We start from the raw sequence: 27966 nt of genomic DNA, 5'->3' as shown, positions 1-27966 counted from the left end.
TTCGTTGTTAACACTGTCTTGCCGATACATAAATCTGTGCCTTTTACAACTTAACTCGTATAAACCAACCTATCGGTTGAAAACACTCAACAAACATTAACTGTAAGCGTTACCATGGCACTATGCCTTTAATGTTTATAACCTATATACAATATACATATTTATGTATTAATTACGATACTTAAATAATTAGAAGTAGTTTATAAAGATGGTCCCTGTTAATTTAATTTTTGATTATATTACATCAATACTAACAAGTAGTATATCCTTCAATTATTATTTACAAATCATATTTTCTGTATTTTTAATGTTTTAACTAGAACAACCTTTCGAGTTCGATTACAAAAAAAGTATGCATATTAATATGTTGAGTGAACTTAGATTATTAGAAAAATTTCATGCATCGATTTTGGATGTTAAAGAACGAATAATTAAAGCAGATATAGTATACAAATATTTAGGAGCTGATAAAGAAATATCAGGTAGTAAAACTACTAATATTAAATAAATGTTAGTACTTAAAATATTATATTCTATAGTCTTAATATGTGTTGGAAATTAATTTTTAGATAGTTACATATATTATAAAGAGTCATCAAACACTCAACTAGTAAAATCAAAGGAACTAAAATTTAAAAAACACAAAGCAATGTTTGAATCAAAACAAAAATTATTAAATGTACTAAACACAACACATTTATTTCAGAGGTATTATTGTATTAATATATAATACATTCCGTCAGATTTTTAATCTTAAATTCACTATAGACTGTCGCAGAGAAAAATCAAAGGAGAAATTGATCAAGCTCGACTTATGTTTCAAGAAGTTCAAAATGCGTTAGATACATCATCAAACGTACAAAATCAGTTACATTCGCAAAATACCATAAAAAATGCAAAAGTATATCAAAAGTTTCAATTAATTTATTATTTTTTTATTTATATTAATTCTATCAGATTCCACTGTATATTCTGTGTCTCTGTCCCATATGAGAGTAACACTCTTCATCGTATTTCGGCGACAATGCGCCTCTGTGGCTAACTTACGTTCTATTTATTATTCCAACAACCGCTTATTTTGCTTGTGTTTTATTAAAATTGATACGGTAAACCAATTTTTTGGCCGAGACGAAAATGCCGATGAATTTAGACGAAAACCGATTAATTGACGGTTGTGCCTGAGCCTGACCAAACCGGACGAAAAACGGTCGCCACCTGATGTTATTCTTAAAAGACATGCAGATACAGTATATAGTTAGATATTATTTACTATAAAATTATTGATGATATGATAATATGATTGAAATTATAAATTCTAAACCGAATAAGTATTTATTGAATAATTCTTTGTAAAGTAATTATCCGAAAATTGGTATAATGGTTTCTATTATTCAATTTTATTAAATAAATATTTTTATACAATTAATTTAACAGCTCATATTATGACTTCATCAGTTAAATCACTGAACCAAATGCCTGAATTTGCTTATTAAACTTCGTATATTTATATTCATAAAACTACATTTTATACACCAATTAGGTACACTAAGTTGGATCTTGTATATTTATTTCATATTTATAAAGAATATACTTCTATAACCTAACCAACTTAACCGACATTTAATAATACCCATCGTGGTACAAATAAAATGGTGCTAACAACAAGTTAACAATAATAATCATCATATTTATAGGTAGTATATAAAAATGAAAGTAGTGAAGTACAATAATAAATGAATAAATCGGGTGCTAATAAGTAATACATAATATTTTTTATTCAACTAAATTCTTGTTCGTTACCTACTAATTATTTGTACTTAAACATTTAAATTTAATACTTAAACACCAGATTGTGGAAATATTGCTACAAATTAATTCTATCGAAAGTCAATTAAAAAACCGAGTTACTGACTTTAAGTTGATCGTTAACGAACTAGATACAAGTATTAAAGAAGTTACAAAAGAAATTCTTTTGGATTTTGAATTTGAAAATAGTGAAAAGTAAATTATGTGTAAATAATATTACAAATAACTTCAAACGTAATTCAAATTTTTTCCTAGAGAATATTCGAAACAAAATCTAAGTGAGGATATGATCAATCCAGAATTAAGTTTTTTAAATATGTATAAGGAACTAAGGAAAATGATCGATTCTCTTAAACAAACGAACGTATTGACACCATTAAACTCATTTACACATAGCAAGTGAGTGATTTTCTTAACATAATTTTAAACATGTAACTAAAAATTAAAATGTTTTGTATATCAACTAACTTTATTATGCTCAATTTATTAACACTCATGTTTTTAATAATTTTTAATTTACATCAGAATATTGATTTGACTACTTAAGATTTTGTATTCTAGAAGTTTATTATATGACGTTAATTGGCCTGATTTTCTGATAACACATAATCTTGCGAATGAAACATTTCTTCTCGATTATCGACAGGTAATAATTTTTTTATCTCAATTTACAATTATTAATGTGCCCTTTAAGTACCTATACAATAAAATTAAGAAGATGGATATTTGACTTCCACTAGAACCAATGAAATAATTTTCAACTCCAATTGAATATTTGATGATTGTTGAACTATCTAATAATTTTTTGATATATTTGAATATAATATACTTGTCCAACGTTGTTTCTATTAATATATAAAATATTATAAATATTTAAAAATATATGTGTCGTGTTATACGTAGTAGTTACGTACTTTGTATTGTAAGTATTAAAGGTACTATTATAGGTGTTTTATATTACTATTCAAAAAAATGTAGGTATTAAACACTACTAATTGTTTATAGTAATCTTGCGACATTTGTATGCTTATTAATTTTTCATACAAGAGTTAGGTAAGATATTTTTTATGTATATTAACCGAATTTGTGTAAATGCTGCTTTATAGAACTGCAATACATTGACCTCTATAAATGCGTTAATGAACAAGATAGATTTTATGGAACAAGAGATTATTGCAAGTATGATTTCCAAAAATATATTATACACTTATATATTATAGTAATAATAACACCTGCCTATTATTGCGGTCTGAATTCATAATAGCGTATATAGTATACTAGTACGATCTAATACCTATATTTAACTAATTCAATATTCAGTACTCAACTCGTGTACCTTCAAAATTCAAATAATAACATATTTAGTCAAGTAAAAGGGGCCTTCCTGTATATTGCAGAGCCTATAAGTCAATAGACATTACAAACTTTAATTTATTTTAAATTAATATAATATAATATAAAGTACGACATCTGTAAACTTAGCTTGTATTTTTCGTGTACATTTGACCTGAGGATTTCTCCAAAAATGTATTCAATGAATTATTTTAATGATATTAATATTAATCAACTCTCGAAAAATACCTACCATGTTGTCATGAAAATACTTATTAATTCTATATAAATCTGTAAATTAAGTAAAAATGATAGCTCAGTTATATACCTAGTGTTTCCAGGCGGGAGGTATCGTGTATAATAATAATAATAATGACTGGGTCACAAATTATAGCCACGGATACAACGGTAGCCTAAAACAGTGTTCAATTTAAATTTATAGAATCAAAAACGCCAATAATAATTGCTCATTTGTATATGCATATTATTACATAATATTATTTACCAAACCAAAAGCTGTATTTAAAATTTCAATTCAATCTTTTTTTTAAAAAATTATTTTGTGCTCAAACGATTATTTGTTCAAAAATATTTTACTGTGAACACTTTTACCAATTTTAAACTGGTTTTCTCTTTTATTATATTTAACTAATGTTACCAAAATAAATTATGTTTTAATTTTTAATTAATTAATACATTTTACGTATAAAAATTCATAATATATTGAAGATTTTCAGTTTAATATTTCATTTAAATGTATAATTATATTCAGTTATATTTTAGACATGATATAGTAGGAGTCATAGGTGGAAGTGGAATAACATGGAACTATGAAAGAGTATACTGGTATAGAAAGAGTATACTTTTAGTATAATAAAGGGCATATCAAGTTCTCCAAAAATTTACAAACTATTCCTATAGGTAACAATTATTAATGATTTACTTCAATTATTCGTCAATTGTATTTGATATTTATTTGTCATTATAAATAATATATAAATGAATAACCTCAAAACTGTTTTACCATGGACGAACCTATCATTGGCTATACCCACGTTTGTATTCGATACATAGCCTAAAGCTTCTTTTACTTGGTTATGAACTTCTATGTGTTTTGTTATGGGCTACCTGTCATAATTTACACTTGTGAATTAACAGGTTTCAATACACATTTTTTCGTCTTCCAAAGTTATACTACTATAATAATCATTATCCTTTTTATTGGAATCCAAAACACCATTTTTAAATGTTTAAGAGTCTAGATAATAATTTTGATAATGGAAACAAGAAAAATATTAAAGGGGTACACAAATATTTGTTGGAGGGGGATAACCCCCGTCCGACTACGCTCCCTTTATTATATTAAGAATTTTATATGTATAATTACGTTACCTATAATTGTTACCTGTATTCAATAATGTGTTAAAATCTTAACTTTAAAATATAAGGCTGAAACATCATATTGTATCAATTATAATGCTATATACCATGTACATATCCAGGGGCAGACTGGCCCAGGGTGCTATAAACCAAGTAGAACCCCGGGCCCTCATTCGTATTCATGATTCGGCCCGATTACTCCTGTCGAGTCCTTTCTTAAATTTAATTTTTACCTATCGTAATGTATAACTCTTTTCTAATTTTAGTGAACTTAAAAATATGTCCCCATGTAAACTCCTCCAGAATACTGGTTAGATAAAAAGGTAATGAAAAGATCTAATGTAAACTCCGCCAATTTTATTTTTTTACCTGTAATGAGTACATAGAAACTCGGCCATTGTAAGGTCTTCCTTATGTAGAACTTAATAATATATGTCAACCAAATAAGTTCAAAAATTCAAAATGGGAAAAAATAGTGTTGGAGAACGCTATAAATAATTATAATAGTGGATAATATTAGACTTAAAAGTTAGAATATCTACAAATTGTATCACATTATTTTAGTTCACAGTTTAAAAGATAATAACATAACATACCTAGTTGGCTAGGTACATATTTTATAATAATTACGATTATTTATTATGATTTATGATTTCTTGACTAAATAATTGTGTTGAAATTTACATGGGCTCAAATATATATGTATGTGCCTTTAATTAATTTTGCACCCTGGATCAAAAACATCCAGTCTACCCCTGAACATATCATATACTGTCATACTGATGGTCTGTATGTAGTATGTACCTATAATGTATAGCCGTATATAATAAATGTTAAAAATAAGTTAACTCTGAACAGAGATACACAACTGTTATAAAGTACAAGCATTATATTATTAACAACTATGTATGTTAAAATTATGAATTATTATCTTCTTTATAATGTTAATTTGAAATTATTGTTAAAGGTAAAAACCATAAATTATTATATATAAACTTGTTTAAGTGTTAAACTATAAGGTAAATACAACAAATTATTTAAATTTCAAGGTAAAAACAGTAAATTGTACCATTATTGAATTGTAATTCAATGATAAAAATTCGTGTTGCTCGTCGTATTTACAAAGCTTTATTAATCGTTAATGCTATTTAGATAGGCACGAAATTAGCTAAATGTAATTGTTATAATAACTAATTGTCAGTTAATATTTATTAAATGGTTGTAATTGCCTATTTTCTGTTTTAATTTATTAATTGTTATTCAAGGTTTAAATATTGAAATATAAAAACAATTTGTAGATTTAAAAAGTACAATTTTCTTTATTAATGATGTTCGAACAAAACGGGATACAAACAAACGAGTTCTAAAAACATTAAATGACGAATTATTTGAATCGAAGAAGAGGAATAAGCTGATGATGAACAATTATCAAAAGAATGATTATATAGGAGTTGAATACAAAAAAAATATTCAGTGAGTATAAAATGTATACCTAAAAGCACACAAGTTCCATGTCCATTTTCTTCATTTTTGGGAAATCACTAAAGAAGTTTTGTTGATTGTATAGTTTTTAAAACTAGAAACTAGAACAAATCTTCTTTTTTTTATAATTACTATCCAAAATAAAATATTAATTATGAAGTATTAGAATTAAAATAGGAAGTTTAAGTTACTTTTACTATTTACTATCAAAATCAATTAAAAAAAATCAAAAGTCAGACATAGGACTTCTATGCACAAAAGATACACCTTCAACATAAAACTGAAAATTAAAAAATAAAAATATCAAAACGTTTTTTTATTGTTCTTCGAAATTGCAATATAAAATAACAGAACACAAATATGTATTATGTAAAAATTAATTTTAACATTTCAGTGAAAGAATTAAAAAATTTAAATGAGTTTGAGAAAGGAATTAAAAATGCTTAGTTAACTTTAATGTTAGTCCGAAGTTTCTTGTTTGTCGTACAAATTCCATAAAGCTTGGTCTCTAATTCCATTAGCTGAGGGTAAATGATCGAAGAAGGAAAAGTAGTCATTAGGGATAACATCATTTTTGATGAGGTTTATGAGGTCTTTTATATTTACTATAATATTAACAAGTGATTGTTATGTAAGGTATGCTGTTGGACCCGTAGGTACCTACTTGAATACCTATGAGATAAGTCGACATAATCAGACGATGGAAAAATAGGTATGTTCTAATACTATACAATGTGATTCACATTATATAAACACAGTTTTTTATATCCAAGTTCAAATTTGGACGAAACTAGGTATTAAAACCAAGAATAACGATTTTAGTTACACTTTAAAAATATTATTCTTGGGTACCTGAAACTTTTAAAATATATCATTTTATGATAATGATGTCGATATGACATTTTCAAATGTATTTTTTTTCAGCAAAAATTAATTTTACCTACTGTAGTGTTAATGCTTTATAGTAAAATAAATTACTTTAAATCTAATAATATTATAAAATATAATAAATATATTTTGTAATATTATTGGCTAACAGTTAGTCTTCGCTCAGAATCATTTTCGGTGTATAAATGTACAATGATATTATATCATTGAATTTAAATTTAACACTTCCATTACACTATTACAGTAACTTATCTAAACAACCAATAATATACAGCAGAGCGTTACCCACTTGCCTGTTTTTTTTTTTAATATATGTATTTAAACTACAATTTAATCAAACATAAAAGCATTTTGTATTATAATATTTGTTAACAAAATATTATATCAATACAGGAATTTAGAAGACACAATTCACAAGTCTAACATTCAACTGTCCGTAACAACTAAAAATATCAAAAAGCTATACGACAAACTGCATTCATTGGATTTGTTAATCCAGACAACTTATCAAAAGTACACAACTCAAATGATTAGCGATTCGTACCTAGTACAGTTACCCGATGACGAGCAATCGAGTAAGGTAAACTGTATTAAAACCAAGTTCGACTTATGATTGTTTATTACAATAAATTATTTTAATCGTATAAGGTATAACCTAGTACCTAGATTAGGTACATAACCAGCTCTTTTGTACAGTAATATTGCAAATCGTTGTAATTAATGTTCTTATTAATTTGTTACGCGATAACAATATATTATATACATTATATTAGTTATTATATACTTTTTATTATTTTTTTCACCTAAATTTAATATAGTTATATACCTGCAGAGTTATAGCCCTGGTTTAGTCGGTTGGCGTACCCATAATAATATTATCAATTATAATATTAATATAGGTATTATACCACAGTGGCGTATTTAGGAATTATTTTCAGTATGGGCCAATTTATCTTCTAGTCAATAGCATATAGCACTACCTAACAAATAGTTATAACTAAAATAATGGTTTCCTTTTCATTTGATTCATGTTTTGTACATTTTTTTCTCTTTGTTATCCTTATTGTGTACTGTTTTTACTTTGTAAGCCGGTTGAATATATGAAAATTTAAAAAAAAAACTAAAAACTGTTTTAGGGAGAGCCGGGTGGTTTTATACTTGTGAGATAAGCAAAAAAAAAGAAATAGTGATTACTCAATTTCATTTCTATAACTATTTATTATTGTATTATATTTTATAAATATTATGTAAATTAATTTTTTATGCACTTTTTGGAAACAATATTGACAATATTTCATCTTTTTTGTATGTTATATTATGATGAATCGTAATCAAAGCAAGTCCTGACAATATAATATAACATTTCCTTGTTGATTTCTTAAAAACGTTTTTAATCAACTTGTATAATGTTGAAAAACTCCTTCAAATAGTGTAAATATGCAAGTGAATACAACAGTGAATGGAAATCTATTTCTAAAAATAGAATCGTATGTAAACATACCTCTTATAAGTAATGATGGTTATTACTTATCAGCTACTAGCAAGTTTACAATTTAAATTCCAATTTTCATAAATCATATACAATATTTCTTCTGGTTATTAGGCCATTGGGGACCATCCCATTTCGCACCCTATCCTCCGTCCTCTCTATTCGACACTTACCGACGAATACTGTAGCCGTTTGAGGACCAAGTATACCTACCAACAAACAATGTGTGGAAGCAGTTTTTGTCGTACCGAGATAAATATGTGCTAAATTAAGACTTTTGGCGCTTATATTATAAGATAAAGGCACAAGTTAATTGGTATACATTTCAACGTTTATCTTAAGGAAATTACTTAAAATTATTATATAGCCGCTTCCAGGAACATAGCATAGGTGTAACAGAAATTCACAGCCCATCACACGAGTCAATAGTCATATAAACATTATGAGAATGAATTGTATACCATTAATGTCTACGCATTACAAGGCTAAATAATGGCGACCTATCATATATTTAATTGAATTATTCAAGTTTTTTTTTTTGCTGAATTTCCATTTAAAAAGAATCATGAATACAAAAAAAAAACAAATAAGTTTAGAAACCTTACTCTGCGAGCGTGCTAAATTTTTGGTTTCTAAATATATTTTAATAAACGCAATACATTTTAATTATTCCAAATACAATTCGAACAAAATTTGATAACATTAATATTTTGGATGGTATGAATCTATATTATAAATGCTTATGCAAAAGAAATATAAGCAAACTTAATAAAATATTTTAATACAAACGTACATAACTGTGTAGTCATTTAGGTACTGGTACTTACCAAAAGACGAACGGACTCAACAGGGATAATATGTTTAGAGACCTAAAACTAAGTTGCAATGTATATTATGTATATCTATACAGGCAGATTCGATGCTATATTGGTAGAACCGATGAGTTCCATACTTCCATTACAATTCTCTAATGTGTTATTACTTATTAGTTATTACATTGATAAAAAAAAAATGTATTTACTCAAACCTTAACACAATTTATAAAATTTCAGGTGACGTTATTATATGATAAGCTAAAAACAAATCAGAATAGATATGACGAATTACTAACGAAACGTAAAGAAATAATCATGGATGAAATTAAAAGAAAAAAATCGATTGTTCAAACAATAGTTAAAAAAAAATCCAATGATATCATTGGATCAAGAAATGTAATTGCGTCTTTTAAAAATAACATAAAAACATACCAGACGTTTAAACAACAGATTTCGAACATAAATGTATCTATAGAAAATGCTATCAATGGTAAATAAGTAGTCTGCTAAGTTACATATAATAGTTTAGGTTTAAAAACTTCGATACAATATTTTATAAAATGAATATTATTTTGTCGATCCATTGAATTGGGTATTTAAAATGTGTAATCGACTGACATTGATTATAGACGTATTTAGACGTAATTATATTGAAAAATATTTTATTAATTAACACTGTAATAATAGATGTAGGTAGTAATTTATTATTATCGGCCCACACTCATTGCTGCAATACATCTGTATAACCGCATACGTCATCAATCATCGCAATAAGTGTAGAGATTCATCTAATAGGGATCTACTTAGATTTTTGTAAAAATAATGAATATATTAACATTTTTTATTTTAGAGTTAATTCGTCAAAATAACCATGGAACATTGAAACAGTTAGCCAATGAAGAGATAGAAGTTATAAGCTCTATGGTACGTTTTTTTGATCGTATTCACCTATTTTTTACGATATTAATTTATAATTGAAATTTACAGTTTTTTTTTCACGTACATACCTTTGAGGTTTAAAATATCCTAATACAATTGTATATGTTTGTATTTATTTTTGAATTTAATATATTTGGATTTTAGAATTCGTATAATAAAGAGATCGATGAATTAAACAAAGAAGCCGAAACTATAGAAACTAATTCGGAACGCAATGAATTAAAATTAAAGTCTCAAATAGATAATTTGAATGAAAAACTTAAAGAAATAACCACCGCTAATGCAACTCTTGAAACGGAACTGAAGAAAAATAAAATATAATTATATCTTTTATATTTCAGATGCATATAGATCTATATATATAATATAATACAACTGTATCCAAAGAATTATAATTTACAATTACAATTAAAATGTTTGTTTGGTTTAAAATTTGAAATGTTATCGTTTGACGCTAGTGCAGTGCACGAAAACAGTTCAATATAACCCGTATGTCACCACTGTAGTCTCAGACCTCAGTTTTGTCTTACCTCTTAAATTTAATATCATAAAAAAATACCCAGTGCGGCGGAACACGTTTGGCATTTACCATTTGACGATTTTTATTGTGATTTTTTTTACTATTTTACTATTTTGAATAACATATATCCAATTTTAATTTCATACTGCTGAATATTTTTCTGAGAATTTCTATTTTTTTATAGTCGAATATCGATCTAGTAGGTATTGCTCATATTTGCTGGTTATAGAATACTAGTAAGTATATCTGCAAAACATTTCGAGGGATCCCCCAGTGTGACTGTTGTGCCACTCCACTTATCAAACTTCAAATACCTCAACTAATTATTAAGAATCTTAGAGCACCTCTGCTATTTTTTTCGTTACACCTATAAGTATAGAAAGAGACAGGAACGCTAATTTTGTATAAGTAAACAATGTACCCCTTAATAAAATTTCCCTATTCTAGCCCACGATGACACTTATTCAGTAGTAAAATCAATTTTTAACTACCTGTACTCTTTCGATATTTGATTATTATTTTAAAACGACATTGACATAGCTCGGAAAAATATTTTTCTTGGGATTATGAAATTAAAATGTATCCATGTTATCATTGAGTGGGCAGTGTCGTAATAACGGGGTTAGTCATACGTGTGTTTTTGTATATTACATTCCTACCCGGACGGATTTATGGCGGTGCGACGTGACGACCGCAGGCCTAGGTAAATTGGGCCCACGATAATTTGTGTACATTTTGAAAGGTTCCGGGACATTTGCGGTCGGCTTTTTTTTCGTGCCATTTGCGGTCAATTTATTTCTATTTACCTGACTATACTATTTAAGGTGCTATATGTAATAATATTATATTCTAAATACATATTATATTATGAAAATTTGTTTAAAAAGTTTATAATTATTATTTATATACGGGATAAGCCTATTTGTGATGCAGCCTTTTGGTTGATTATGCATATTCGATGTCATAATCGATAAGGCAATAACGTCTGATATAGTGATATATTTATTATATCTGTACATAAGTACATTTTATTATTAGTCGAAAACATCGTCGGTAACATTTACTCAGTTTTTAGCATTGTATACGCATTGGTACAGTTCGATCTGTCAGTATTACAGTGTTTTAGTGTTCAAATTAAAATTAATAATTCATTTGAAGTAGAGACAACTAAAGGTCCTATAGGGTTGGAAATTGGAATAGTAAACTTAATAAAATATTAAATACACCACGACCAACGTTTAAGAATTTGTATAACTGTCTTAAAAAGAAGCTGATCATTCGGAACTTTTATATACAAGAAGCTACTTAAATATGAAAGATAAAGGGGAAAAAAGATGTAAATACAATTGGACAAAAGAATTAAAAAAAACATTAGTAGAGTATTGCATAGATACTCTTAACGATTTAGTGAAATGCTTAAAAAAAATAGCTGCTATTCAAAAACTAGAATAAGGTTATGTTTATGTACATGTATGTTTATTAGTAATGTATGTTAGTATCAATATTTTATGTTTATATGTAATGTGATCGACAAATGTATTATTATGTGCATTTTTTGTAATAATTGTTATAAGGTTTTAAAACAAATGAGTACCCTATTATGTAATGCGTTTGACACAAATAACAAATATATTATTATATGAGTTATTTATAATAAGCTTTTAAACACGCCAGTAAAAAATACTGTCAGCCCTAAACCTTGAAAAGTGTGAAGGGAAGTTAAAGTGCAATTAAATAATAAATATATACATATTGGCACAAATTAAGTTTACTGCAATATATTTATATATATTTATATTATATATAGCATCCAAATTTTAAAGTCAGGTAAATAGAAATAAATTGACCGCAAATGGCACGAAAAAGTGCCGACCGCAAATGTCCTGTCCGCACCGGTGCCCACAAAATTTTGAAAGCGGTAAGTTGAGTCACAGGTAAATAAATAAAGAAGATAAGTTGCGTCCCGGCAAAATACACTATATAGTATACATTAATACGATAACCCGATTTGAGTTTGTTAAATCCTCATCATTTAAGTCTTTACCAAGAGAATAATTTTATAAAAAGTGACTTGGCGTGGCGCGTTGGCTGTTACCAGTCGCGGAATGCGCCTGGGAATAAGTAACGGCCATAGCTACTAGCTCCCGGATGGGTGACCACCCGGTTTCATAGTAGTTACAACTCTTGCCACAGTGCCACACATACACGTGTTTGCTACCTACCGTAACAACCGTAAAGACAACCTACCATACCCAATTTTACCCCTACCACAGTTCATAACCACCACAACAGCTAATGGCCATAGTCGTCGGTATTAAGTTCAATAAAAAAAAAAAATATTTTAAAAAACTCATATATTTTAATTGAATTATAATAATAGAAACTAAATGTATTATTTATTTCATACCGTGTGTATTTTATTTAAAACATAATGTTATAAAACATATTTTTATTTTTATTTATGCCATAAATATAAAACTCATCGACTTCTAATAAAGGTGATTACATGTATTTAAAAAATGTAATGAACTACTACCTTTTTTCGGGACTCCACTTACCTACAACCTTTTTTTCCGGGACCCAACTAAACAATCTCGTCGATGGCCTCTTGGACTTCAAATCCAATCGCTAACTAAACAGTCAAGTCTTCTCTGTACTAACCTTATATGTCACTCCTAGATATCCATATTCAACCCCCTCCTTAAGCAAGCTAAATTAAACGTAATCCTTTCTAAAGGCAGGTACTTCTGTGTGTGCTGCGGTAGGAAAATGGGGGGGGGGTCTAATAGAGGGTCCAAGCCCCCCCTATTTGAGCCAATGCCTATAGATTCTACGTAATAGCAAACAGTTCAAAACCCTACGAGCTACAAATAATATTTATTGTATTACCTACGTATAGAAGAAAATAATAAGGAAATTGCCAAAATCTGAAAATTGCGCCTATGAATTTTCGATAGTTTGAAATTTCTGTAAGAACAATGGGGGGCGTGTATGATAACGATGCATGAAAAACTGATACCTACATATAAAAATTCTAAAAAATTATAAATCACCCCCACCCTCTTGAACTATATAAATATGTGTTTCTAATCTCCCCTCTAAGTAAAACTTTGATTGTTATGTTGACCGGCCAGAAGTGGCGCGTATAATATAATCATATTGATAATTAGGATTGTTGACGCATAGACGCATAGTGTATAAAATATTTTGATGTACATAAATCATGTTTTAAAATCACCTCTCCCCCTATACACATTGTTTCATTTTCAAATGTTACAATCTACCTTTGGTAACCATATTATTACAGTAAAACTAAATCCAATAATCCTCTATGGTTGTATTACTAAATACTACCTTATATTTACGTACGTGTTTGTACCGTTGTTTTTATGCAGGTCATTGACCTTAACAGAAACTGGAAAATATTGTATAAAACCGGTTTTTTATATAATTGTGCCGCATTTCAGTGTTTCTGAATATACTTCACAGTATGTGTGTAGAGTTAATGAACTAACAGAGTTATTCCAACGCATATTTAATATATTTATAAAGAATTTTCTGAAATTAAAGGTGGTTAGATATATGCAATCCCTTTGAAAAAAATCAAGGACAAATATAGAAAAATACTGTGTTTTGAACAAAATGTGGATTAAATATATTTTGAAATTAAATAAGGAGACTAATACTAATTGAATATTGTAAACTCCAAATGTTTAATTGTTCAAAATGTTTCCTTCAACTTAAACTGCCAGAGTTCCTAACTAACAGCTACAAATCACAATAGTGATTAGTCCAGTTTAATCCCTCTTTTACCATAGTATAGTTTATTAATTATCATACTTCATCAGATATATAAAAATTAATTCATAAGTAACTACTTATTAATAATTTTTTGTAAAATGGTAAATAAATTAATATGGATATGTTTGAATATTTTGTTTTTTCTTTAAACACAATAAACATTTTATAATATTTCATTATTATCATTCTATGATAGGAGTCATAAAAAAACAAACATATTACCAGTAATGTGTGTTAACCAATTTACTATTTTCTCTTATAAGTTAACATGTTTTTAATTTTGATACTAAAATGTTAAGTAATACAAATAAATTATAACAATTTTAATTGTAAATAAGGTTATGTACAGTAAAAATTCAATTCAAAAGTTAATTTTTTTGAAATGTTGAGTTCTGTCACTGCAGAACTAAGAATAGTTATCATTAGTAGTGTACAGAATATTAAATATTTCAATATTTATATTTTTAACTGTCAAATTTCTACTGTATTTATATAAAACATATTTTGAAGTCTGGAAAAATAACATATTTACAAATATTTCAAAATTCATTTTAATAAATTCAGTAACTTACATTAACAAATATTAACAGTTTGAGGAAATATAAATATTTAATAAAACTTTATGATTTTAATAACATAATAATAATTATAAATGAAAAAGGAATTTGTTTAATAAATAAAACAAACATATTATGTTTATACAATAAAAAAATTGTAAACATGCCAAATTTGATTTACACAAAAACATTAATAATTTAAATAAATAATAAAATGCGGATATTTCCTTTTTTTTTTAATAAGGATCACTAATATATAAATCAACTTTTATAAATATAAGCATATATATATATATTTACAATATATACATATACTTTTATATTGAAAATATTGTGCTATAAAAAAGAAAACAGAAAAATTGTTATCATAATTGATAATATGTTGGTATAATTTCCCAAATAATTTAAGTTTAGAACTAAAATAAAATATTTCTCGTATTTATAAGGTATCCAATGACCTACTGTAACATCTTACAACAAATGTAAGCTATTTATTTATGTACAAAAAAAATCATATGACATGACAATTATGTGTAAATAGTCTGTTTTATACTGACACTTTGGTCTGAGGTTTTCCTTCCGTGTTTAGACAGGTAAGGACAGTCGTTTACCTTTTAAAACTGAAAAAAAAATTAACAATAATTTAAAATAAATAGAACATCCTTAGATTTATAAAAATAATACATATGAATACATATTAGTTATATTTACCTTTGGTTATATAGAGATAAAAGAAGTCACAATATAAGATGGTTTGCACAATTCCAGCAATAATTACAATCATATCAAGAAAATCTTCTGTGTAATAACGGTAAATCCAATTCAATATATACAGTGCTCTGTAAGAACCCAGTGCAAACAAATAGTGAGAAGTAATAGTCTCAGCTTCACCAGTTCTAGATACCATAAATAATTGTGGCATAATTGCTACTGCTTCCAAATAGATACTGTACGTCCACAAAATCTAAAATTAAAAATAATATTTGTAATTTGTATGCATAGATTATATTTATACTTAAAAACTAACCTCCATCACAGTGTAAACATGAACAATGACAAATGAAAGCACCAACGATGGTACAATTAAGTACAAAATTCTGAAAAAAAAATGTAAGTATTTTAAATATATTACATACAAAATTAATGTACGTTTTTGAATTAATCATATAATATACCTGAAGCTATCGTGGTTATGGTCGTATGTTGGCTTAAATTTGAAGAACATTAAATATAATGTTCCATATGATGCTGATAGGAACACTATTTTCATAAAACTGTTATATACAGATACAAAACTAGTGAATAAATCCAGGTATCTTGTCGTATAAACAATTGCAAAGAGTATTTGAGATTTTCCCGAAATGCCTGTAATAAAATAAAAATTCATTAATAATTTGGGTCATATTTATTGTACTTTATTTATGTACTAAAAATACATAGATTAATGCTATTTTTAAAAATAAAACTAAATAGATAGGTAGGTATTTAAACACTGGTCATCACATTTAATGGTTCTGATGTCTCGAAATTAAATAGAAGATAATTGAAGAAGAGATTTAATACTTGTTCAAACCATTTAAAATATCACACATAAATAGGTACTTAATAATGCACATAAAATGTTTCTAATCAAATTACAGCATAAGGTGGTTTGATAAAAATATGTATCCTTCATAGTCATAGATTTTAAGCATAATGTTTGTGAAATGAAATAGAAATAGAAATAAAAACAATAGATATAGGTTGTAGGCAAATAATTTCAACAAGTAGGTAGGTATCAAAAGGCACTTAATATGGACACTTGGTGAAATAATTGATGCAAATAATAATTTGATGTTTCCATATTATACATATATTTTGTTTGTAATAAGACTATCGAAGACAATACACAAAACTCATTTGTATCATCCCTCGGATCTTATAGACAGTACAGGTACTATTTATGTCAGTCATTGGTGGCTGCAAACTCAGGCGAAGACTCTGGACCCAGATGCTGCACACCCGGACTCACGCATGCCACTAGTCGGGGAGGCGTTGCATGCATATTATTCTACTGTTAACAATAAGTCAACACAAACCGGTGAGAAAATAATATAATATGTAGGCACACAGATATCTTTGCACCATGTCATTGGTATTAGGGTGCAGAGATCTCGAATTTACTTTATTTTTCCACATGTTTGTGTTCACGAATTTAACAGCGGATGGGTGACCAGTGCCTAAGTATCGATGAAAATAACATCGAGTGGAATTACCGGCGCAAGATCGGGTCTTCCATATCTTGACGAGCAACAGCAGGATGGCCAGCAGATGTGACAGATCACCACAAAGTCTGAATATGTTCATCTTGGTAACTTGCTGACGGCGGTGGTCACCGTCTCAAAAAACTAGAACGGTGACGAATCGTTACAGGTGTGTACGTGTAGTGTTCACTACCCCTCGTCGCAGGTGGGACCGGGCCGGGTGATGTCAGACGCCGTCTCTGCAGTATGCACGGTCGGCTTCTTCTCAGAAAACCCGAATTTCGGACGTGTAAAAACGGTCGATTGCGGAAAGGGGTGGGAAACGAATGAGATATTAACTTTCCGATCAAACGGAGATAGTAATAATAACGTGCGCCCGTACTGTATCGGAAGCAAACCTCTTTAAAACTGTCGACGAGTAATAATAATAATAATAATAATAATAATAGAGGAAATATAATATGTACTGAAAATGCAATACACGACGAGATAACACGGTCTCGGCTATGGCGAAATGACGTGGCCGGCGTTTTTTACCGTACTTAATTGATACTGAAGAATCCTAGAATGTATACCCACTGAACGGCTAACACATATATATTGTGTAATGTATATCATCATCATCATATTATTATTATTATTATTATTCTGTGGTACGATGGACGTCGCGCGCCGACGCGCCGTGTTTGCCTGCGTACCGGCAAACGGTCCACTGCTGCCAGTTGGACGATGCAATTTTCGTGGAAGTCCCGCGTGCAGACGACACTGTCTCGTTGCTGCGCCGCGCCGCTGCGCTATCATGACTAAAAAAAAATATTAATAAGCAAAAATGAAATCAACATCAACGTGATAACAGAACGATAATATTATTAATATTACTATCACGAATACAATATTATTATTCGCAGGCATGGAACTTCCAAGTTTTGACTTTGAAGTTTGTAGTTAGATGTTAGAACTCATAAAGTCCACACAGCTTAACAATACTTAGAGAAGACAAAATATACAATACTTATTCAGTCTTTCTATGCGATACAACCACGTATCGCAATTAGAATACAATTGTCGAGTTCGTTAAAACGATGAAAATTGAATCGGACTTTTTGCCGGAAAAACAATGTATCGTCATCGATATTGGAACCAAATACACAAAGTGAGTGTGAATTGAAACCGAATTCAATGAGAATTTCTGTATTTAAGATGCACTGACACTATGGATTTGTTATTTAAATAAACGGCATTACTTGCATAATAATTTAACTCATATTCTTGTATCCCACTCCTGTTGTATTCATACTCCACATTACCTAGTTAAGTACCTATAATTACATAAATTCTACGATTTTTCAGATTTGGATTTGCTACTGAACATTCACCTAGATGTATTATACCTACTCTTTGTGAAATCGATGGTTCGCCTATTCCTGACATATATAAATGTAAAGATGTACAGACACTTACATTAGCTCTAACGAATTTCATTCATATGCTATTTTACAAGTAAAGTATATTTAAATTTGTTAACGATATATCCCTATTATAAACCAGAAGCAAGATAAAATTGTTTTTATTTTCTAGATATGCACTAGTGGCACCTAAAGATAAAAAAGTAATAATTGTTGAATCATTATTATCACCAACAATATTTAAAGAAATACTTGCTAAAGTGTTGTTCATTACTTATGAAGTAAGGTACTATATCATTTATAGCAAAATAACATGATAAAATATGATATTTTAATACAGGTTACATCTCTATGTTTTGTCCCATCACATTGTGCTTCTTTATTTACACTTGGAATTTCTACCGGCCTAGTACTTGATGTAGGATACAATGAAGTTATTCTTATACCAGTATGTGAAGGAGTACCCATTCTTCGTTTATGGCAAACAATGTCATTGGCGGGGCAAGCTGTAGAAAATCAAATCAAAACTCGTATTGATATAGGTCAAGTATCTCCTGATGAATCGATTGACAATATTGCTGAAGATATTAAAGGTAACAAATAAATATTTTTTTGTTAATTTCATAATATTTTGTATTAATCTATTATTTTTATGATGTCATTTGTATTCAGCTAGATGCTGTTTTGTGACTACATTGAAACGTAGCAAAATTCTAGCCACAGGTCAAAGTGTTGAACCAAAAACTACTGATGTTGAATATCATATAAATGGAGAAAGATCAATAACAATACCTGGAGATGTTAGGGAAACAGTCCATGATGTATTATTTGAAGAAAATATTGATGAAATGTCTATCACCACTATGATACTTGAAACCATAGTTAATGTTAGTCGATCATATTTTTATCTTATTAAAAGTTTGTCTTACTTAATGTAATTATTTTTAATTACAGAGTAATGTGGATATCCGACTAAAGCTTGCAGAAAATATTGTTCTTATAGGGGGGACAGTGATGGCCAAAGGTTTCATGTCAAGATTAAAAGATGAACTTGTAGAAAAACTCAAGTGTCCCAAGTATAACAATTTAAAAATCACAAAGTTCAAATTTCATGTAGCACCTGCTTATGAAAATTATGTTGCGTGGCTTGGAGGTAAATAAATAAACTTTTTTTGAATACCTAATTGTATTATATTATTTATATTTTTGTTCTTTTTCAATAGGATCAATATTTGGAAGTACTAATAATTTGAACATACTTTCACAAACAAGGGAAAATTATATAAATGAAAATTATGTTCCAGACTGGCCCACAACTTTCACCAGACAAAAAATTGAATAAATCGTAATAAACGCACCTTTCTTTTATTAATTTTTATGTATATACATATATATATTTTTTTATAAATCTAAAATGTTATACTAATTTTTAGAAACATTAAATACTTTTAAACGAAAAATTAGATAACTGATATTTTTTAATTTCTTTAGTGGCCATTTACTAAATTTGAAAAGTAGTCATCTTAAACACTTATAAAAGGACAAGCAAATCATGCCGACATAGGCATATAATGATATTTTATTATTTTATCCTGAATGGTTTAACTTTTAAATAGATATAATAAGAAATAGTACATTATTTTGAGACCAAATTTTATTTGATCATTGAACACATTTCAAAAAAAATAAAAAGTATCCAAATAATGTTAAAGCATATTATTCAATGTTAAAACTATGTCCAAAATATAATACTCAGGTTTTACATTCAGTCAAGAGTAACACACAACAAGGATTGGAAACTTCCAAAGCCTCTTCTTTTTCATAGAGCAGTTCTTTAGCCGCCAAATTCAATTTGTTCTTTGCAAAACTAGTTATTTTCAGACCCTTAAAAAAATTTGTATAGTTCATTAAATCCAAAATTAATATTTAAATAGCCTTTTTCAAATAAACTGTTAAACTCTAGAAATAAAATAATACAATCCTTAATAATGCTATACCTGTACAATTGTCCATTGTTTTTTATAAATAGTTACTGGCATAGAGTAAATCAAATCTTTTGGCACACCATATGAACCATCGGATATAACTCCCATTGAAACCCAGGCTCCATCAGCAGTTCCAAACCACCAATCGTGCATGTGATCAACAGCTGCTTTTGCAGCAGACATGGCTGACAACTGTTTTCTAGATTGAATGACAGCGGCTTCCCTAGTTTGAATGATCTAAAATGAAATGAATTAAAACTTGTAAATTATTTGAATCAAGACATTTTTTACCTCATTATAAACCATTTCAATGAAAACATTTAATTTTTATTTAAGCCAATTATTTTAAAGGCGTTAATACATATTTTATGGTAATAAATAGGGATTGAAAGTAGTAGAGTAGTATATTTTCATATATTCTCAATGTATAGTAGATCAAGCTAGTAATATATGCTATACAATGTCATATTTAAATAATAAAAAAGTTAAATGCTTGGCATGTTTTGTCAATGTTTAAAAAAAATGTATATTTTCTAGTACTTCATAATATTTATGCATGTTTAATGTTTTCTAAAAGAAATTGTTGTTTATATTTTATGATCTTCGTATTTTTTGTACACAATTTTTACAAATATTGAAAATATATTTTTATTAATACTATACTGTTTACCAATAATATTTTTCAGTTCAATAATTCACATCACCAATCGGCTACAAATTTCAACCAGATTTTTGTTTTTTGTTTTTTTTATAAGACAATTGATTTAATAATGTACTAATTTACAACATTGTTTATAAATAATAATTAATACATTTCTACATTTTGTTTTGTATATTTTAGCTTATGATTCTTAGTAATGAAAATAGTAATGTATTTTATTACTAATATCATAATTAAAATAATTGTTCAAATTAAATAATTAATACACATTTACCCAAATTCAATAGAATGCTTTACCTTAATAAAATCATCTTCAAGCCATTGTTTATCCTTAATAGCATCATATACACTTTTTAAACTATCACATGATTGTACTGATGCATTGAAAACATCAGGGAATTGAGTTGATGATTGATTACCCCAAATTGTAACATTTTTTATATTACTTACACATAGTCCAAGATATATAGCAATAGCAGATTGGGCTCTGCAATAGTGCAATGTTCGTTTTAAATCAAAAATTGTTTGATAATTAATCTATGTAATAATTTCACAAATTATATACCGATTTTGATCAAGTCTTGTCATAGCAGTAAAGTTTTCTTTGGGTATGGACGGAGCATTTATAGAGCATACTAAAGCATTAGTGTTGGCTGGATTTCCAACCACCAAAACTTTAACATCTTTATTTGCATATTTGTCTAAAGCTTCGCCTAATAATTTGAATTTTTTCACATTAGATGATAGAAAGTCTTTTTGTTCTTTCCTATCACTATTTGGCATTGTTCCCAACAAGAAAGCAGCATCAACATTTTTAAATGCTACTTCAAATTTGGTTGTTTTCACATAATCTATGTATCATAAAAAAAAATGTATGTAGTACGCATATTTATATTTCAACATTCAAACTTAACAAACCTTTGACTAAAGGTAAAGCTAGATCATCAATCTCCATGCATACACCATCGAGAACTTCCATTGCTGAAGGTTCATCTATAAGATGTAAGATTACTTGTTGTTTAGTTCCAAATACATCGCCATTGGCAATTTTGAATATCAAAGAGTAGGCAAGTGGACCAGCAGCATCTGTTACAACTACTCGGATCGGTCCACTTTTAGCCTATTAAAAAAAAAAAATGTAACGGCGGTCAAATTAAACTTTTTGTAATTGGAAAAAGTTAAGTATATTTAATCATAATAGACAACTAAATATTGGTAATTGGTAAGTATTAAACTTATTACGATAATGTCAATGAAATATTCTAAGTAAAATAAATAGTTATTAAGTTTCTTAAATTAAATAGAAAAATTAATTACTCATATCAAAGCTTACCCAGATCAAATTCACACCCATTAGCCTAATATAACATTGCTTAAAATTGTACCCTGATCTTATATTTTATTATTTTATGCATAAATAAAAATTAAGTTAAATTAAAGAGCCACCTAACAAAAAAATTTGGATGTATAGATAAAATATTAGATAATTATTGTTTTTATATACAACAATAAAATAATGTATGTAAAGATGGTAATCATTATTTAGGTATGTATAAAAACTGAATTGATAAAGATTTTATTTGAAAATAATAATGCATTTTGGAAAAAAAATGAAATAGTATATTTTTTTAAATTGTAGTATGAATAAACGCATAAATATATTAATACTGGATATACTTTAGGTTTTATGAAGATTGATAAGTAACCAGAAAATGTGATGATTGTTTCCACAATTCCAGCAACAATTAAAATTGGATCAAAGAAATCACATTCATTATAACGGTAAATCCAATTCAGTAAATACAATGCTTTGTAAGAGCCCAGGGCAAATAAATAATATGGAATGATAGATTTGTCTTTGCTTGTTCTTGACATAAGCAATTGTGGCACAATTGCAACTGATTCCAAAACAACACTGAACGTCCATAAAAACTAGATTTAAAAATAACATTATTCATATATATCGCTTATATTATAATTTACATTTATACATCAAGAAACTAACCTCCATTATAGTATAAACGTTTACAATGCAAAATGATATTAACAATGCTGGAGAAATCAAGTACAGGATTCTAAAAAAAAATATTTAAGATGATTTTGTGTTGATATAATAATAAATTGGGAGGAATAAAATATTAATTCAGTAGTTAACCATAAGGTTAATCAAATTTTTTTGGAACTTTTCAAACTATATAGGTATATATTTAAGTTTGATAACTACTTAAGTCCCCTACTTTGTATCAGTCATCAGGTACTGCTGAATTTAATAATTTATTAGTTGATTTTCATATATATCTATTGTATAAACTCAATGTAACATAAGCTAACCAATAATATACCTAAACTAATAAACTAATTGTGTGTTTCCACATTTGATGAAAGTTGCGCTGTAGCCTAAAGGTACAAGGTACTACTGGTATATTTTATTAAAATTAATTATAATTTAAGAATTAATTCAATATATTTTATATCTATGTGAAAAATAAAATGTTTCCCAAAAGTTACTTCTTGTGAAGCAGTAGTCTAAGCACTAACATTTGAAGTTAAATCACTGACTCGCTGTAATCTGTGATCAATGTAAAAACATGCAGCTTAACAGAATATAATAAAATATATATATGAAAACATGATGCGGGTGTAAGCATTACCAATGAAGTTAATATAGTTTAAATGTGATTGTCAAAGGTTGATCCTTAGTAAATTTAAAAAAAAAACGGAAAATCTTCAAATGCAAGCCTCCACTTTGGCATAGACTAAATAATTTATTATTCCGAAATCCTAATCAAACTATCAAAACCAATGTGAGGGTGGAAAATTGTATTTTGCGCTTAGATTTATTTTATTAATTACATACTTATTTACCTAAAGCGATCATGTTTGTAATCGTATGTTGTCTTAAATGTATAAAACATCAAATATAATGTTCCGTATGATGATAATAGAAACACAACTTTCATAACACTATTATATAGAGACACATAATATGTGAATAAATCAATATATCTTGCTGAGAAAACAAGTGCAAAAAGTATTTGACATTTTGCCGAAATACCTGTAACAAATAAAAATACATAATATTGTAATTAGTTGGCAATTTTTAAGTTGTGAGCTTAGCTTGTTATTAGTAGATATTGAATACTGAATAGTAATAAAAGTATAAAATAATGATCTACCCAGTACTACTGCAAACCTACTAGAATTATTTTTTTAGCAGTATTATGGATAAATTAAACTGAGATGGACAATGATAACCAATAAGTCACCTTTTTTTTCTTATGTTTAACAAATTACAAGTAGAAATAAACTAATATGTAGTTTTTATTTTAATATTATTGATAGTGGGCAAGCCACACTTAAATAACCTTCTTTGAATCATTGAGATAGAGTAGTATTTGATTCTATAAGCCATATAGTTTAACCCTTATATTATAACAGTTATATTTATTATTTAGTTACCAAAAAGTATTTCACCAAGACCAAGCATTCTCACCCCCAATATTTCCTATGATAATGAATTAGTTCAAATTCTGATTTTTTGGAATTTTTTAGTACCTATTTAACAGTATAAGACTTATACTGCAATACTTAGTACCTTAGTATTTAATAATTACATGGTCTTTGCCTATGTATTTTTATAAATATTGAAAATGTGTTCCTACATTAGAATATTGTCAATGATTATAAATATTAATTCCCACGATCTAAAATGAAAAAGTGTTTAATAATATACACGGAGTTCTAATACTTGTACTACATACGCAACAGTTGGTAAATAGTATTTACTAAATACGCAGATTATGGCGAGCCTCACGCACGCTTGAATGTGAATTAGCCATTGTGTGATGGGTATCATAATATTGTTATTATATAGTATTATAATATTCAATGGCGGGTCCTTAGAGTAACGGGACGGAAATATGTGTAGGGGATACAAAAACGTTCACAGCGAACTAGCTGGAGAAGACCGAGGGGTCTTTATCTTCCTAGTGTGGGACTTTTTAGTTTTTTTACTGGTTCATTTTTTTTCCGATTACCAAGTTTAGTAATTTTTCTATGCGAGTGAGCGATTTGAATTGCGGAATAAAAATCCCCGGAAACAAAATCCCCTGACTACAATATTACTCACACAAACACATGAAAATTACCTATTGAACTTTGTGTCAGGTTTGTGAGTGGCAAAATACATATTCCAAATTTGTTGAATTTGGTAAGCCACAATATTAGGAGATAATCTAATAATTAACAGTGATTTGACATATTATTAGAAGTAAATGATCATTCAAAATATTTGTATACTGTATATTATGTTTTTAACTGTGAGTACCTACCTCTAAATTAATTGACCATTATTTGATAATTAATTTATTATTATTATTTGACGTACTCGAAATATTTTTTTTTTACTTCGGTACCTTCATTAACTATTGTTAGATAATTATCATTATTTTTATTTTATAATATTTTAAATATTTCATCTATATTCTATACGAAGTACAACTTGTAAAAACGCTTCCTAATAATATTTTGTTTACATTATAGCCAAAAAATTATAAGAAACGTAGATAATATGTAATTTTTAAATTGTCAATCCTTAGCTATAAAAAATTGAACATTTTCTAAATTTTAGTAGTAATATTACTACACTTTAAGTAGGAATACATTTGTAATAAAATATTAATAATGTTGGTAATTACAATAGGTAATTAAAGTTAAAAAAAAAATTTGTTCAATCATTTGCATGTGTTTGTGAGTAATATTGTAGTCTGGGGATTTTTTTTCCTGGGGTCGGGGGTTATTTTTTCCCCGGGATTTTTATTCCGATAACCGAGGGATTTACAGTGTTCCACCTCCACAACGGCACAGCAAGAAGCCAAGACTGATAACTCCGACCATGGCCAACGGTATGAGCAAGGTATAAGTGATAAGCACTTGCCTAATGATGTTATTATTTATTCTTGTTCTATGACAATACGGAACGTTTGTTGATTCGTTATTGCTCATGAGTCATGATTACCAGCGCAAGATTTGGTCCTCCACATCGCGACCGGCAGCATCAAGAAGGCTAGCAGGTGAACCATGTCGCCGCATAATCTGTACCCGTTCATGTTGGTTTTGGAGACTTTTACCGCTAATTGTCAGGAGGCCCGACGGCACGGTGGACGTAGACCAAAAGCGTCGTATTTGTGCACAACGATTGAGCCAGAGCCAGAGATATTTGATCGAATACCTACCAATCGTGTAGTAACGTGCTACGCAGTAACGCACAAATCGGACCGCATTGCTCTCACATGCAACGAGAATGACAGCGCGAGCCGCTAGATCACACTACGATTCACCACTGCGTAGTGCGTAGGTACTCCGGTCGGTAGTCACCAATCAGCACTTAGTACTTTCCATCGTAATGAACCACCGCTAAGTTTTCAGTGCGGCTCACGACGCAGAGAAGATATCTTCTGCGGTGACTCAGGCAGTCAGCGGACTGTCTTTTTTCACGGTAAATCACACTGCGTCGGGTGGACGCGAAGGAAATAAGGAATGTTATGATGTGACATGGTATTATTAGGCATATTGTAATAATGACTTTATGCGCGTAAAAATATTTATATTACATTATTACCGTCATCGAATATAAATAAAGACCGGATTTAATTGCATTGAAAACACACAAAAATTGCATTTTAAAATTCTACAATTCACCAAAAAAATACATAAGAATTGCTGTAATAAATTGCACATAAAAATGCAAAAGTTAGTCAAATGTTACTTTCTCGAATTAAAATTGATAATTAGATATATTTCCAAATTATGTTCATTAAAATTAAATAGGTATTCTGTTACTTAAAATGTGTTTGTACAGAGAAAAACTACTTCTACATCAATGATTGGTGCATATCTAGACAGATTTGTCACAAACAAAACAATATTCAACCTTCCCATATCTGATGAAAAACTTGCTTGTTTTCATTGTGAGGAGCAATCCAATTTAAAATGTTACGATAATAGCTCTTAATAATGTCTTTAAGGTACAACCACAGATTATCTACTCATAACGAAAACTCAGTACATCGTAATAGCTTTTTTACACAATACATTTAGCTGAGTTAATTTAAACACACAAAATTGTAAGAAATTGCAAAAACGTGGAAAATTGCTAAAAATTGCATGATAAAATAAAATCAGCATAATACATAAAGTATGTGTCAACTATACATTTAATCAGATTTGGTTTATCATTACTGCAAAATAAGTTGCAATATCAATTAAATCCGGTTTTTAATTTATAAATGTATGATATATTGATATTATTTTAAGGACCATAACAAACAACACAAAGCTGCAAACACTTCAAACTTTAATAATTATTGTGGTTTGTCTCCATAAAAGATCTCATAGGTCATAAGGAATATTACGATTAGTTTTTTTAAGTAGTAGGCAGGTACCTCCTAAATGTCTATTAACTCATTAGTCATTATAATATCAGTACATTTTTAAGTTGAAAATATTTTGTCACCTAATTGACTGTATTTTTGAATACTAATAGCGACACACAAATACCTACATAATTATGTTTTTTTTTAAATGTTTACCCACCATTTACTTCTAGCATTAAGATTTATTTTTAAAACTATGAGAGATGGGAGTGAAATAATTACCTTCTA

The 27966-nt window shown here is 28.3% G+C and overlaps 4 protein-coding genes across 5 annotated transcripts; 2 read left to right on the top strand and 2 right to left on the bottom strand.

Annotated features, from left to right (window-relative positions):
- The first annotated feature begins 208 nt into the window (after positions 1–208).
- LOC111034799 (uncharacterized protein PFB0145c-like) lies at positions 209–10508 on the top strand. The gene is made up of 13 exons (XM_022316171.1): positions 209–257; positions 321–482; positions 570–708; positions 769–901; positions 1850–2001; positions 2062–2205; positions 2368–2452; positions 2913–2985; positions 5817–5991; positions 7282–7468; positions 9430–9682; positions 10043–10116; positions 10276–10508. Exons 1-13 carry the CDS (start codon positions 209–211, stop codon positions 10450–10452), a joined length of 1803 nt encoding a protein of 600 aa, XP_022171863.1. The 3' UTR covers positions 10453–10508.
- Positions 10509–15368: 4860 nt separating this feature from the next.
- LOC111034789 (ER lumen protein-retaining receptor) lies at positions 15369–17832 on the bottom strand. Its single transcript, XM_022316152.1, has 5 exons — positions 17265–17832; positions 16185–16374; positions 16037–16106; positions 15721–15973; positions 15369–15629 (listed from the first exon to the last, which is right to left on the bottom strand). Exons 1-5 carry the CDS (start codon positions 17353–17355, stop codon positions 15595–15597), a joined length of 639 nt encoding a protein of 212 aa, XP_022171844.1. The 5' UTR covers positions 17356–17832; the 3' UTR covers positions 15369–15594.
- A 293-nt stretch (positions 17833–18125) lies between these two features.
- LOC111034787 (actin-related protein 10) lies at positions 18126–21462 on the top strand. Of its 2 annotated transcripts, none has more exons than XM_022316150.1 (8): positions 18126–18405; positions 18603–18752; positions 18831–18939; positions 18999–19251; positions 19331–19545; positions 19613–19811; positions 19882–20003; positions 21330–21462. In XM_022316150.1, the coding sequence occupies exons 1-7, from the start codon at positions 18335–18337 to the stop codon at positions 19998–20000; spliced, it is 1116 nt and encodes a 371-aa protein (XP_022171842.1). In that variant the 5' UTR covers positions 18126–18334; the 3' UTR covers positions 20001–20003; positions 21330–21462. The 2 variants fall into 2 exon arrangements, with proteins under 2 accessions (XP_022171842.1, XP_022171843.1); XM_022316151.1 differs by lacking the exon at positions 21330–21462 and adding an exon at positions 20688–20885.
- Positions 20360–26690, bottom strand: LOC111034786 (malate dehydrogenase, cytoplasmic-like). The gene is made up of 9 exons (XM_022316149.1): positions 26322–26690; positions 24170–24359; positions 23310–23379; positions 22982–23236; positions 22223–22424; positions 21870–22155; positions 21602–21791; positions 20656–20880; positions 20360–20542 (listed from the first exon to the last, which is right to left on the bottom strand). The coding sequence occupies exons 1-9, from the start codon at positions 26410–26412 to the stop codon at positions 20411–20413; spliced, it is 1641 nt and encodes a 546-aa protein (XP_022171841.1). The 5' UTR covers positions 26413–26690; the 3' UTR covers positions 20360–20410.
- Positions 26691–27966: the final 1276 nt, after the last annotated feature.

Source organism: Myzus persicae, unplaced genomic scaffold (assembly GCF_001856785.1).
Source record: "Myzus persicae strain clone G006 unplaced genomic scaffold, MPER_G0061.0, whole genome shotgun sequence".
Lineage (NCBI taxonomy): Eukaryota > Metazoa > Arthropoda > Insecta > Hemiptera > Aphididae > Myzus > Myzus persicae.
Note: the sequence above shows the minus strand (reverse complement) of the source record. Positions and strands in the feature narration are given on the sequence as shown.